Raw genomic sequence first — 12,201 nt, 5'->3', positions numbered from 1 at the left:
AAGAAGGATGTCCCTGAGTCATTTGTAGCTAAATGGATGGACCTTGAGACCATACTTTAAGTGAAATAAATCAGATACACATATTTAAATACCTCATTGTTTCTCTGACAAGAGAAACCAAAAGTAGAAATAAGGACAAAAATGTACAACAGGTATTGGGAAACAGGAAGAAAATGTCCAAATGTGAAGGGGAACTGATACTCATTGATAAGGGACCCTCATCAATGACTGAATTTGTTATTTTACTTCCATTCTGCTGCCTCTCTGTGTGTCACTTGCCAATTCCTTCCAGAACAGAACAAGGGAGGAGGGAGGGAGAATGGAAGAAAGGGACAAGAAAAAATAGAAGGAAAAAAATGGAAACAAAGCTTTGGTTTTGGAAAACAGGGAGGGGAGGGGGCTTGAGGGAGGGGAAAAAAAGAGGCAGGATATATCATGTACAGGTGCAAATTCCCTACAATGAGTGTTATCATTACATACGCCTAAAATGTACCAATAACTGTTTTGCTATTAAAAAAACAAAACTAGGGGAGAAAAGTGACATCATTAGCAATGCCCTATATGTCCCGTACCTCCTCTTTCCAGAAGTTGATTATAGACTTGAGATAAATCTGTTCATTCTTTCTCCAACTTGATACAACTTTAAATAAATCAAATCCAAAAACCCAGGGTTTCCCATTCCTTCTCCTTGGTTTCCCTAATTCTTAGAACCAGTTCCCTATCATAGCCAGCCTCTCACCATATCACCACTTAAAAATAAAAGGAAGTGAGAAGCTAGTATAAGGCGTCCCCACCGAGGGAGAGAAAGCCTAATAAGTAAATGAGCATTCATAGGTCTTCCCAAGTTCTTCAACCAAAACACAAGAGCTCATTTTGTCTTACATTGCCACATCAGAATTTTCCAAAGAACTATCTTTTCTCAAATGTACTATGAAAACAGAGGGCAGTTTGATCACAACTAAACTCGCAATCCAGAAGAGAACACAGCTATCACAAGCATAACTTAGTCCTTCCTTCTATGACTACTGTTCCATTTTTGAAATACGCCAAACAGAACATAAAATATTTTCTCTTCAAATTCTTGTTCCTTAAATTTTGTATATAACATACATGAATTTCATGCAAAACCTCAAAAAATGGCAATCTTCAGCATGAATGGGTTAATATTCACCTAGAGTCCCAGGAAAAAGCAGCTCCCATTTGGGGACAGGACATGACAGCAAGGAAGTTTTCTCAGGACCATGTGACTAGAAAGGAGAGCATCACCCAGACCAGAGCCAGATCAGTACCAGGGATCAGTCACAAGTAACAATAATCTACTCAACTTCTTGGAAAAGGAGGCATTTTAAAATTATGTTATCTTTCCGTAAGTCTTCAAATGCAGTATTATTTAACTACGAGCAAGTAAAAGAAGATTAAATGCATTGATGACACGCACTTGCTCCTGCAATCATTACTAGTGTCAGGATGGAAAACTAAGTTATTTTCCCAAATTATACGAGACTGAGTAAGCTGAACAGCTGTACTCTTTCCTTAGCTTGTGAAGTACCAGCCATTTCACCCACCATCATAAGAGGAAAATAATAATAATACCTGCTCTCCCTGTTTGTCAGATCTGTCTATGAAAAGAAAATGACAAAAGCACTACTGCCCAAAAAGTGAAAGCTCATCAGAATTTCCAGTGGAAAGAATGAGGTAGATCTATTTATAGCTTTTGAGTAAATTTACCGCTAACACCAAACAATCTGTTAATAAGAGGATAAAGAAAAAACAGCAGTTATGTGCCAGGGAGTTGAAAGAAGAAGATGAATCAAAAAGGTAGGCTCAAGGATGCCGGTACCCCTCAGCAAAAAGCAAAGAAGAGGGGAGGGGAAAATATGACACCGTTGTATACATATGTATAACTCAGTAAGACAAAGAGGCCAGAGGAATACTGAGTTTAAGATGCGCCCTCATACAAATAAATTCTGTTTAATCTATATTATATATTCATTTTTATTCCCAAACACTATCACCCATAACCCCCATGGATTCTCTTTTCTCTGAACCACTCTTTAACTAGTTGCAATTCTGAATAAATTTTTGTATCTGAAGTATCAAATACATCTAAAGAGGGGAAAGTAAGACTTAAAACATTCCCAGTAAGGGACAATAATTTTATTTTTAACATAATCAATCGGCCATAGTAAACTAAAGACCAAATACAGAATTTTTAAGATCCTCTAAAAAAGACATCTATGTGATAATAAATCAGGTGTTCTCCCATTTTGTAAATTTCACTGCTACAGACATTCTTCTAGGACATGTTGGCTTTTAACTGTTTCCCTAAGAGTAAGCAACACCTATACAATGATGTATGGTCTACAGCTAATCAATACACAACTGTGAACTGGCTAGGATTAGGCAGGCAATTTGCACTCAAGCAGACCCAAATGAAACTATCAGCCTGTCTGAAAAGCAAATCCATCACTCTGACTCATTAGTACTGCCCTCCAGCTGTTAAAGATTTAAACATTAGCTTGGGTTTTGCAAACAGGGAAAGGGGGAAAGTAAAACACTAACAACGGGGAGAAACTTTATACAGTCAGTCTACACAAAAATTTTTGTTAATGGAAACCAGCTGCAAGGATAAGAGATGCCATTTCAGTATCTGGGCCTGGTAAACTACTAATGGGTTTTTCCTACTCAAAGTTTCCACTCTGGAAGGAAGCCCCGTTCCTTCAGAGTTCCTGGCACTTCTCAGAATTACCTTTTGAAATAACTGCTCTAGAGTTCAAATTTTCTATCCATTAGTTGTGTGCAGTGGCTCTTTGAAGAGTGTGAAGAGTGTCTCTAAACTATTCCTTATATGAGAAGTCAAGCACCCCACACCCCCTCCTCAAGGAAAAAATAAGGTCCTAACTCTTACACATATAATCCGTAAAACACACACAGCTTTAATTCAAAGTTGTGAAATCTAAACTTCAGACTCAAATAATCAAAGATAATGCCATTTATAAAATACTGTGATAAAAAAAACTACTGCTCATTTTCACCATAATTCTATTTGAATGCCACAATTAATTCTACTATTTATCTTTCTCCCATAGAGTTCATAAATCAATTTAAAAGTTGTTCACATGTAACCACTTTAATATTTAATATATTCCGTGACTCCAACATGAATAGCGCCAAAAAATGCTGTGTGTGTGTATATATATATATATATATATTTATGTATACACGTACACACACACACACACACAGAGGTTTTGTCTTCCTAAATTAGGACTCTTCCACATACTCTTCCAGTATAGGTATTACATAATTTTAATTTGCTGAAACTGCTTCTAGGAAAGTCAGTCAGAGTTATACTCAAAATGAGAAAACTCACTTAAGCTTTAAAGGCTACAAAGAAAAGGCCATTTTTCACACCAACATCACTCAGAAACCCTGGACTGGATACAAGAGAATATATTATCCCTCAAATTGTAAAGGCTGAGTAAAATTTCTATGAAAGACACCTCCAGCAGCCCAGGCAACTGTTTAAAGCAAGAATATCTGCGCGAAATTACTAGCAACTCAAAACTACATAAAACTGGTCTTAAAGTGAAAAGACAAGAAACAAACCTCAATTTTGTCTGTTTTGGCATCCCCCCAGTATATTTTGCCTTCATCATAATCCAAAGCCAAACCATTTGGCCAACCAAGAGAAGTATTAACCAATACTACTCTGTCAGAGCCATCTAGAGCTGCTCGCTCAATTTTCGGGATCTCTCCCCAGTCAGTCCAATACATGTACCTACAAAAGAACACATAAAATTAGCTAAAATAAGTAATAGTAAAAGTGAGATCCACACTACATATTATATTGCTATCAACAGTCAACATCACAGATGGGGGAAAAAATAGGATTTAAATATCTGAAGAGCCTGTTTAAGATATTTATAATAAGCAAAACATAAATTTTTAGATCCTGAAAATGCCTCCAAATAGTGATATTTCATTTTAATAATTTTTTGTTTGTTTGTTTTTTGAGACAGGGTCTCACTATGTAGTTGAGACTGACCTGGAACTCACTATGTAGCCCAGGCTGTTCTCAAACTCACAGTGATCCTCCTGCCTCAGCCTCCCGAGTACTGGGATTACAGGAGTGTGCCACTATGCCTGGCAATAATTTCTTTTAAAAAAGATTTTCTGATGAACTTTTGCTCTTTTTCTCAATGGCTTTTAACCTCTAACACAAATGGTTATCTGGATAGGAATATTCATATGGCAAACTGAAGGCCTCAAATAATTTTTCCTACCGTGATTCCTTTGGCTTTTGAGGGTTAAGTGGGTCTAAGGTAAACCACACTGAGGTACAACAATGTGTCACTGTCATCAGAATAATTTTTACAGTAACAATAACATTGAGACCTATGTAGAAATTTGTGCTTCCTTGAACTACAGTCAAGGTCCTAGGGCTACATAATGAAAACAAGAAATAAAACTACATGGCCTGACAAGGTTTTAGGAGCCAAGTTACTATGTATTTTGGAAAATATGAAGATATATTCATATTATAGGTACTGAAAAATATGACAAAATCTTGTTGAGGACGGGGAAAGTGCTGAAAATTTTCTGTCCTTGTTTTTCATGGTCATTATGCAATCTGAGCAAAATCTGCAGACAATCCTCAAAGTCAACATGCATTAAGTTCATTTAGAGAGAAAAATATTCGAGATGTTTTAGGCAAAAAAAAAAGTCAATTCTTTGAGATTCTACTCTAATTACTATAATCTAACAATGAACAGCCATTACAGAGCTGTTTATTGAAAATCTGACATAAGCTGCATGTACTTCATCCTGAGTTGGTATTTTTAGATACCTATGGACAACAGAAATGCCGGACAGATTTACTACTAGCAGAGAGCCTTACCCAACCATGGGATCTAACACAATAGCCCGGGGTTCCTCTAAGTCTTCTGAAATCAAGATCTTTCTCATGGTCCCATTGAGCCTTGTCACTTCTATCCGATCAGTGCCAGTGTCTGTCCAGTAAAGATTTCGTGCAACCCAGTCAACAGCAATACCATCAGGATGGGCAATCTGAGCAGTGACCACAAACTGACTGCCAGATCCATCTATGAAGGAGCGGCGTATGGCCCTCACTTCATCATCAGTCCAGTAGATATAGCCTTCCACAGGATCATAATCTATGGCAATGGCATGACGAATGTCTTCTAACTGTAGAACGATGTCTGTAAAATCTGGTGTATCCAAAGAAATGCGTCTCAAATCTGTTCTTCGGGCTAAAAGCAGTAATTCAGTGGCACCTAAAACAATGTAAGTAAAGAAGAAATCATTTGAAAACTACAGGCAAAACAAAGAATGCAAATGCAGAACTTCTTCAGGAACACATACATACAGACACAGACACATACACACACACATATGCACACACCCCAACTCTCTTTAGAGTGGCCATGGGAAGGAATACATGACATAGGGAAAGTCCACTATGAAGTCAAACACTATGATGACTAAACTCTCGAAAGCAAGTTTTGTCCATTCTCTGGCTTCTTTTATTAGACAGTCCCTGGAATTAATAGAACTATTTAAAGGTAATCATCGATAATGACTAAGTGATTAAGTATTAAAGGAGGAAAGTATTATATAACACAGATCCTTTTCTTCAAGAAGTATGTTTGTGCCGGGTATGGTGGCTCACGCCTGTAATCTCAGCACTCAGGAGGCAGAAGCAGGAGGATTGCCGAGAGTTTGGGGCCAGCCTGAGCTAAATAATGAGTTCAGGGCCAGCCTGAACTATAAAGTGAGATCCTGTCTTAAAAACAAAGACAGAAACATATTTAAAAACGTACAGAAGTCTGTAACAAAAAGCTTTATGGTTGATGGAAATATTACAAAATTGGATTGTGGTAATGGTTGCACAACTCTGTAAATGTACTAAAAAATCACTATCAACTGAAATAGAAGAATTTTACAGTATATAAATTCTCAGTAAAGTTGTCTCAGCAAAAAATATAGGGCAATAATTGACACAACTGAGGACAACTGAAGCTATAAAGAAGGAAATAATCATAGTAACACTGGAAAGAGAAAAAGAAAAATAGAACGTAGAAGTAAGAGTTGTAGATCTAATAGAACTTGATTTAAACAGCTATACAAACTTAGATAAAATATCAAGTCTCTAAGCCTAGTTTCTTCATATAAAAGTCCTAAGGTTCCTATGCGAATTAAAGGAGATAAATGTGAAACTTAAGGAGATATTAAGCAAATAAACACTCATTTTAAATTAACTGGTGTATTAGTTATAAAAGAGACTTTAATGTTTTTATTTCACTGAGTTTTAAGTCACATTTATGATATGTTTTTTAACCCAAATCAAGAGTCAATAAAAATATAATTGAGCATTACAGTTTTAGGCTCAATCCTTTTTCCTCATTTTTAACGTTCAGGTAAATCTTCCCCATAAAAATTACCTGAGATCCTAATAAAAATGGTAAGCAACCTGACAATTGAAAGAGCAAGAAAAATTAATAGCCAAAAAAAATTTTTTAGGGTATAAACTTCAAGCAGAAGCAAAAACTAAGAAAAGCAATGATGCTTCTCAACATCAGCTGTTTGACTAGAGGGCTAATTATAAATTTATGCTAACGTGGAGAAAATACAGCCCAAAATGCCATAGCAAGCACCACGTAGAAGTAACTATACAATTTACTGCCCCTACTAACTGAAAAAAGGAACCAGTTGAAATTTTACAAACAGCAAGTCATGGAGCTGTTAATGTGAGCAGTGAGCAAAACAAAATTGTTAACTGAAGGCTTCTACCTGCAAATAACAACTGAAACTGAAACTAGTTGAACATGTACATTTACACCGCTGTGACAAACAGACCATTACTGCTAAAATAAAGCCTTGGTTTTAAAATCAGGCTACATTTTAAACAAACAAACAAAAGCAACATTACAAAAACCCTTTGTTTTAAAATGAAACCAAATTATTGTTTGCCATGGAAACCATCTCACAAGATTCGGCCAGCTTCACCTTTGAAGGTGAGGATAATCTATCCACGCCAAGTCATAACAAATACCCAGTGCATGGACTTGATTCCATCTCTGACTCCCTGACCTCCTTGCCAGGAATACTCTAAAGCTCTGAAATAAAGCCGTCTGCTTTTCAGAGTTAAATAAAGAAGCCACTGCTAAATATATCGATTTTCTTACCAGGTCTTGCTGAAGGGGTAAGAATGAACAGCAACACCCTCATTAAGAAGAAAAAGAGAAGAACCGGTGTTCTAAATGAGAAGTCCCTTGAAATGTCCTAAATCAGCACACCTCTCCAACATGCCATCCCTCACAGGGAATTAGGAGTAAGGAGGAGAGGGCAAGTGTGGTGTTTAATATAAAAAGAAGTTGCTTTTAGCAGTGCCATGGGACTTTTCTTTCTTCTTCTGAGAGCACTCGTGTCATTAGAAAGCAATTAAAAATATCATTGTTACTTGCGAGAAAATTTATCTACCCCATTATAATCTTAGTAGCTTAAACTTTAATAAACACTTGGGCCAGAGATTTAGTTCAGTGGTGTTGCCACCTGCCTTGCAAGCACAAGGTCCTGAGTTGGATCCCTGGTAACTGCACCCCTCCCCCAATTTCATAAGCACCTTTCCCTCCAGAGAGGTTGTGTATTTACAAGTACCACCTGCTGTTAAAAATGCATTTCTATGAGACACACTCACTTTCACATGAATCAATTCTGGTACCAATTATGAAAAGCTGATAGAGAACAAAAACAGTACATAATTTTTTTCAAAAAGAGCATGTGACTTAAAATATTAAATTTATAAAATAGCTTTCAAAAGACGTCTTAAGACATAGAACATTCTTGCTATGTAACCATATGAGTTTCCCAAGGCATTCTAACCTATAGTTTTTTTATAGAAAAACAAAATAAATCATAAAATCTCAAATGCTGTCCAAGTTTATTCTTCTTAGATAACATCCTCTTACCATTTTTGCAGGTTTTTCCATTCTCCAGAAGTTTGACCCCCGTTGGGCAGGCACACTGATAAAATGGCTTGACTGGAGACATCAAACACAAATGAGAACAACCACCATTATCAATTCCACATGGATTTGTAGCTGTCAAATATAAATCACACTGATTAATGCCAATGATTATGGATGACCTCCCTCATTCTAGGTACACAAAGGTTAACAACCATAACATGAGCAACTGTGATAAACCAAAATTATTACCAAATGTTATCCAGGTGCTTGACTACCAAACCATCTGTAAGGAAATGAATTAATCAGTAAGAATTAACTTGGTCATATTGTATCCAAACAGGAACAAACAAAAAGCAGAGCAGGAAACCCTTGCCCTAATAAAGCTCACAATCTAATGAGTAAGCCAAAATTAACAAACAATTAAACTAGAAAACAAAACAATGAACCTAAATAATATCTTGCTGCACATTAAATTGTAGACTATAAGTATAGAGTCAAAAAGAAATTAACTTGTTTTAAAAACCGAAGAAAGATTTCATGGAGTTTGTAGAACATGACAGGAGCCTTCAAGGATAGGAAGAAAAGAATCACTCCAAATGTGGTAAGGCCATATGAATAAAATCTTTGAGGCCATACACTGAGTACCATAAAATGAATAGTATAGATGTGGGGTCAAGGTTTCCATTGCCTAACAGGAACTAAAGCTAAATGAGCATAAAGGATGGGAATACTGCGGTGGACAAGAAAAGTAATTAGAATGTTGAAAAACTGTGCCTTAGAAAGATTAATATGAAAGAGATAAGCAGGATGGATTAAATAAAACTGAAAAGCAGAGAAACTAATTAGCATATCTATAGAAACTGTGGGATGGATGTATTCAAGTAATACTCATAGAAAGAAGCAAACTAAAATGGAGATCAAGAGAAGATGATATAAAAAGACAGCAATGTCAAAGATAACTGCAAATTCTCAAGTCGAACACACATCAACAGTGAATTGAAAAAGAGAAAATGTTCTCCTGAGGGCTACAAGAACAAATTCATGAGTAATCAAACATTTTCCTTTTTTACAAGAGAGTAAATAACCCATTTTATTTTTATGGGCTCACAATCACAAGATTCTAATATTACACATTCAATATTTGATTATCTCCCCCCAAATGGAAAAAGCTAATACAAAGCAACACATGATCCAAAATATTTTCTGGCTAGAGAACACAATCTGAAATATACTCAGACACATGCCAGACATTTATTTACACACAAGTGCCAAACACTTAACATTCTCATATTCCTTCCAAACTTAATTCCATTCCTCCCTTACAAGAGGTCACTGTGAGCTGACATAGCCCAAGTCATTGTAAAGGGTGACTAAAAATAGAAGCAAAACTTAAAGAAAAAGGAGAGAGGAAAGTATGCAAGGAAATGTTTAAGCAGGCACTTCATTCAGAAAGCTGAGGTACTTAAATTCAGCATCTAGAGTAATTGATTTCCATTCGAGAAAACTGTTTAAGACACAAACGCCAATAAACAACAGAAATCGAAGTCTGTAAGCTTAAAAAATGAGTTGCCTCAATTTTTAGTTTGATTCTCTTTTCTCTACTTCTATTGTCCCATCTCAAAAAAAAGGAAAGGTAGTATATAGTAAATGTAAGGCTACAAATGGTTTATTTTAGGCTATAGCTTAACCTGAATTATATTTCCATGTTTTCTCTCTTTTTTTATTCCCTCCTATTACTTTTGGATATGTTCTCGCTCCCCCAGACCCTCACTAAAGCCAGATATCAGACTGGCGCAAAGCTGTTCCAACTTGCAATTTAAAAATCAAGATCACTTACCATTTGGTTGCCTCAGCTGGCTGAAGGCATGTATATCCATGGGAGAGAAGATGTTCGAATGAATTTCACGCAGACCCTCGCCAGTGTACTTGTTGCAAGCCAAAATGGAGTGTGTATTCCAGTCAGTCCAGTACAGTGTGTCCTCAAATAAAGTCAAGGCAAAAGGATGTGGAAGGGAACCTTTAACCACTGCCTGCCTAGTAACACAAAGAGAAAAACATTTTAAAATTTTCTTCTTTTATCATATACCACCAATACTCCCATTAAAATAATCTTAGTTCACATTAACATAAAAATCCTGAGAGCTGGGGATTTAGTTCAGCCACCTGCCTTGCAAGCACAAGGTCCTGACTTCAATTCCCGGTACCAAAAAGACAAAAAAAAAAATCCTGCAGAACACCTTTTGGGTCAATGTATCTTATGAAAATCTTATGAAAAATAGTTCACATGACAAATTTAAGTATGCTTTCAAAATGTCCAGAAAACCCCACAATCACTTCCGAGTGGCTCCTCACATGGAAACAGGCTCCAAGTGTACTCCAGCCACCTGACAGGAAAAGCTGGAACACTAGTAGTTCGCAATGCTGCCCATTCCCACCTCTCTGCTATCATTTCTGAACTCACATCTTCCATCCTTTCACATAACTCATATCTCCACCAGAAGAAAGGTGAGCAATAAGGGGATGCCACAGATTAAAACTGGCACTTGAAGGAGATTTACATCAGCAAAAGGTTTATTTCTTCTTAATGCGAAGGAACAAAGAACTTGAACCTGTTTCTTTAATCATTTCTTATAGTTTTAATAACTATGGCTGAAAACATACACATGGGGCTGAAAAATCATTCAGGTAAAGCTCCCCCTGCAAACTTCCAGCCAAAAAAAAAAAAAAAATCACCCAACCTAACTTTTTTTCTATTTCTATTTAACCTCCCTCATTCAAGCAGCAAAAAGAAGCTGTGTGGCTGTTAGGATCTGTTAATGAGACAAAGCAGACCCAGAAATTTCACAAACAATACATACTATATAAAAGGAAAAGTAGGGAGACTTAGTGCTCAAGGTATAACTTTGCAGGTCTCAGAATTACGTAACTAGTAAACATTCTAGAATAATAAATGTTTTGAGTAAAAAATAATAGTCAAGAAAATAAATATTTTCGGGGCTGGGGATTTAGCTCACTGGTTCCACCACATGTCTCACAAGTGCAAGGTCCCGAGCCTCGATCCCCAGTACAAAAAAAAATTTTTTGATGTTTTCATAAATTCAAGTTTTCCAATAGTCTAGCAGAAAGAAAATATAAGCTACTAAAGAGAAATAAAAGGTATCACACATCTTTAGGTCTGGGAGGCTACTTGGTGATCTCTAATATCTAAGAGACTACTACCTCATTAAATTGATTAACAGTAACATAATGCCAGGTATATAAAAAGTGAATACATTAGCATGTTTAGTTTACCAAACAAACTAATTTTGGAGCACCGTTTCCACTCTGCCAGTCTCTAGCACAATTTTCTCCTTTCCTCAGCAGATTACTTCTCCCTCTAGTTCAAAATAACAAACAAGCAAACAAACAAAACTGTCACAGTATCTATTTCTGAAGTGCTTCCTTCCATTTTTTTTAACACATTCTTGCCAGCTTGAACTGATCTGGTACTTGTCTGACTGTTCCACTGGGTAGCTTGTACCATGGAGGGAACAAACAGGTCTAATCACTTTTACTGCTCTTTTTACTAATAAAATTAACATAAAGCCACCTAATGGGACAGTCATGCATGCGTGCCACCAATAGCCATGCCACCCAGCAGCAAGACAGACAAATTACGGCACCGCTGTTTATGCTAAATGGGCAATTTTTATTAATTAAAGTTCCTTACTTATAGGAATGGTATCATAGTTTATGTTCAATTTTAAACAAGCCAGTGTATTTTACACTAAAGTCTTTCAGAATTCATGGTAAAACACAGAATTAGTTCTGAGACGATGCCATGACACGCAAAAATACAAATGAAAAACAAAGAATAGTAGAAACTAAGTTACTTGTACTTCATCAACTATCCTAAAAAATAGCAAATTATAATCAGATCTTTGAAAAACTTTGGAGATGGAAAAAAAGCTTTTAAAAGTCCTTTGTGTCTCCTTAAATAAAATGATAAATTCTCTCTAATGAACTTAACAGGAAAATAAAGAGATGGGTAAAGCAAAATCCTTCTCTAAAAGCTATTTTTTAATATATACGGACTGAAAACACACAACTGGAAACCAGACTGAACCGAGTTTAAATCCCCTAATGCTCACTTACTACTTACATCATTTCTGCAAGATTTGTTTTCATCTGCAAATGAAAGATAACAATGTATCTCGCTGAGTCACTATGA

At 36.2% G+C, this 12,201-nt stretch overlaps 1 protein-coding gene across 1 annotated transcript in view; it reads right to left on the bottom strand.

Moving 5' to 3' along the window:
• Positions 1 to 12,201, bottom strand: part of Lrp6 (LDL receptor related protein 6) — a 70,251-nt gene that overhangs the window by 52,001 nt on the left and 6,049 nt on the right. The window contains exons 2-5 of the mRNA XM_010643552.2: positions 9,829 to 10,025; positions 7,992 to 8,123; positions 4,901 to 5,297; positions 3,610 to 3,781 (exon numbers count right to left, since the gene is read on the bottom strand). Coding sequence (XP_010641854.1) covers positions 3,610 to 3,781; positions 4,901 to 5,297; positions 7,992 to 8,123; positions 9,829 to 10,025 — 898 coding nt within the window. The remainder of the gene's footprint in view (positions 1 to 3,609; positions 3,782 to 4,900; positions 5,298 to 7,991; positions 8,124 to 9,828; positions 10,026 to 12,201) is intronic.

This window comes from Fukomys damarensis, unplaced genomic scaffold (assembly GCF_012274545.1).
Source record: "Fukomys damarensis isolate Sample0158 unplaced genomic scaffold, DMR_v1.0_HiC HiC_scaffold_19, whole genome shotgun sequence".
In the NCBI taxonomy this organism is placed as follows: domain Eukaryota; kingdom Metazoa; phylum Chordata; class Mammalia; order Rodentia; family Bathyergidae; genus Fukomys; species Fukomys damarensis.
The sequence above is the reverse complement of the archived record's forward strand: the minus strand, read 5'-3'. Positions and strand labels throughout refer to the sequence as shown.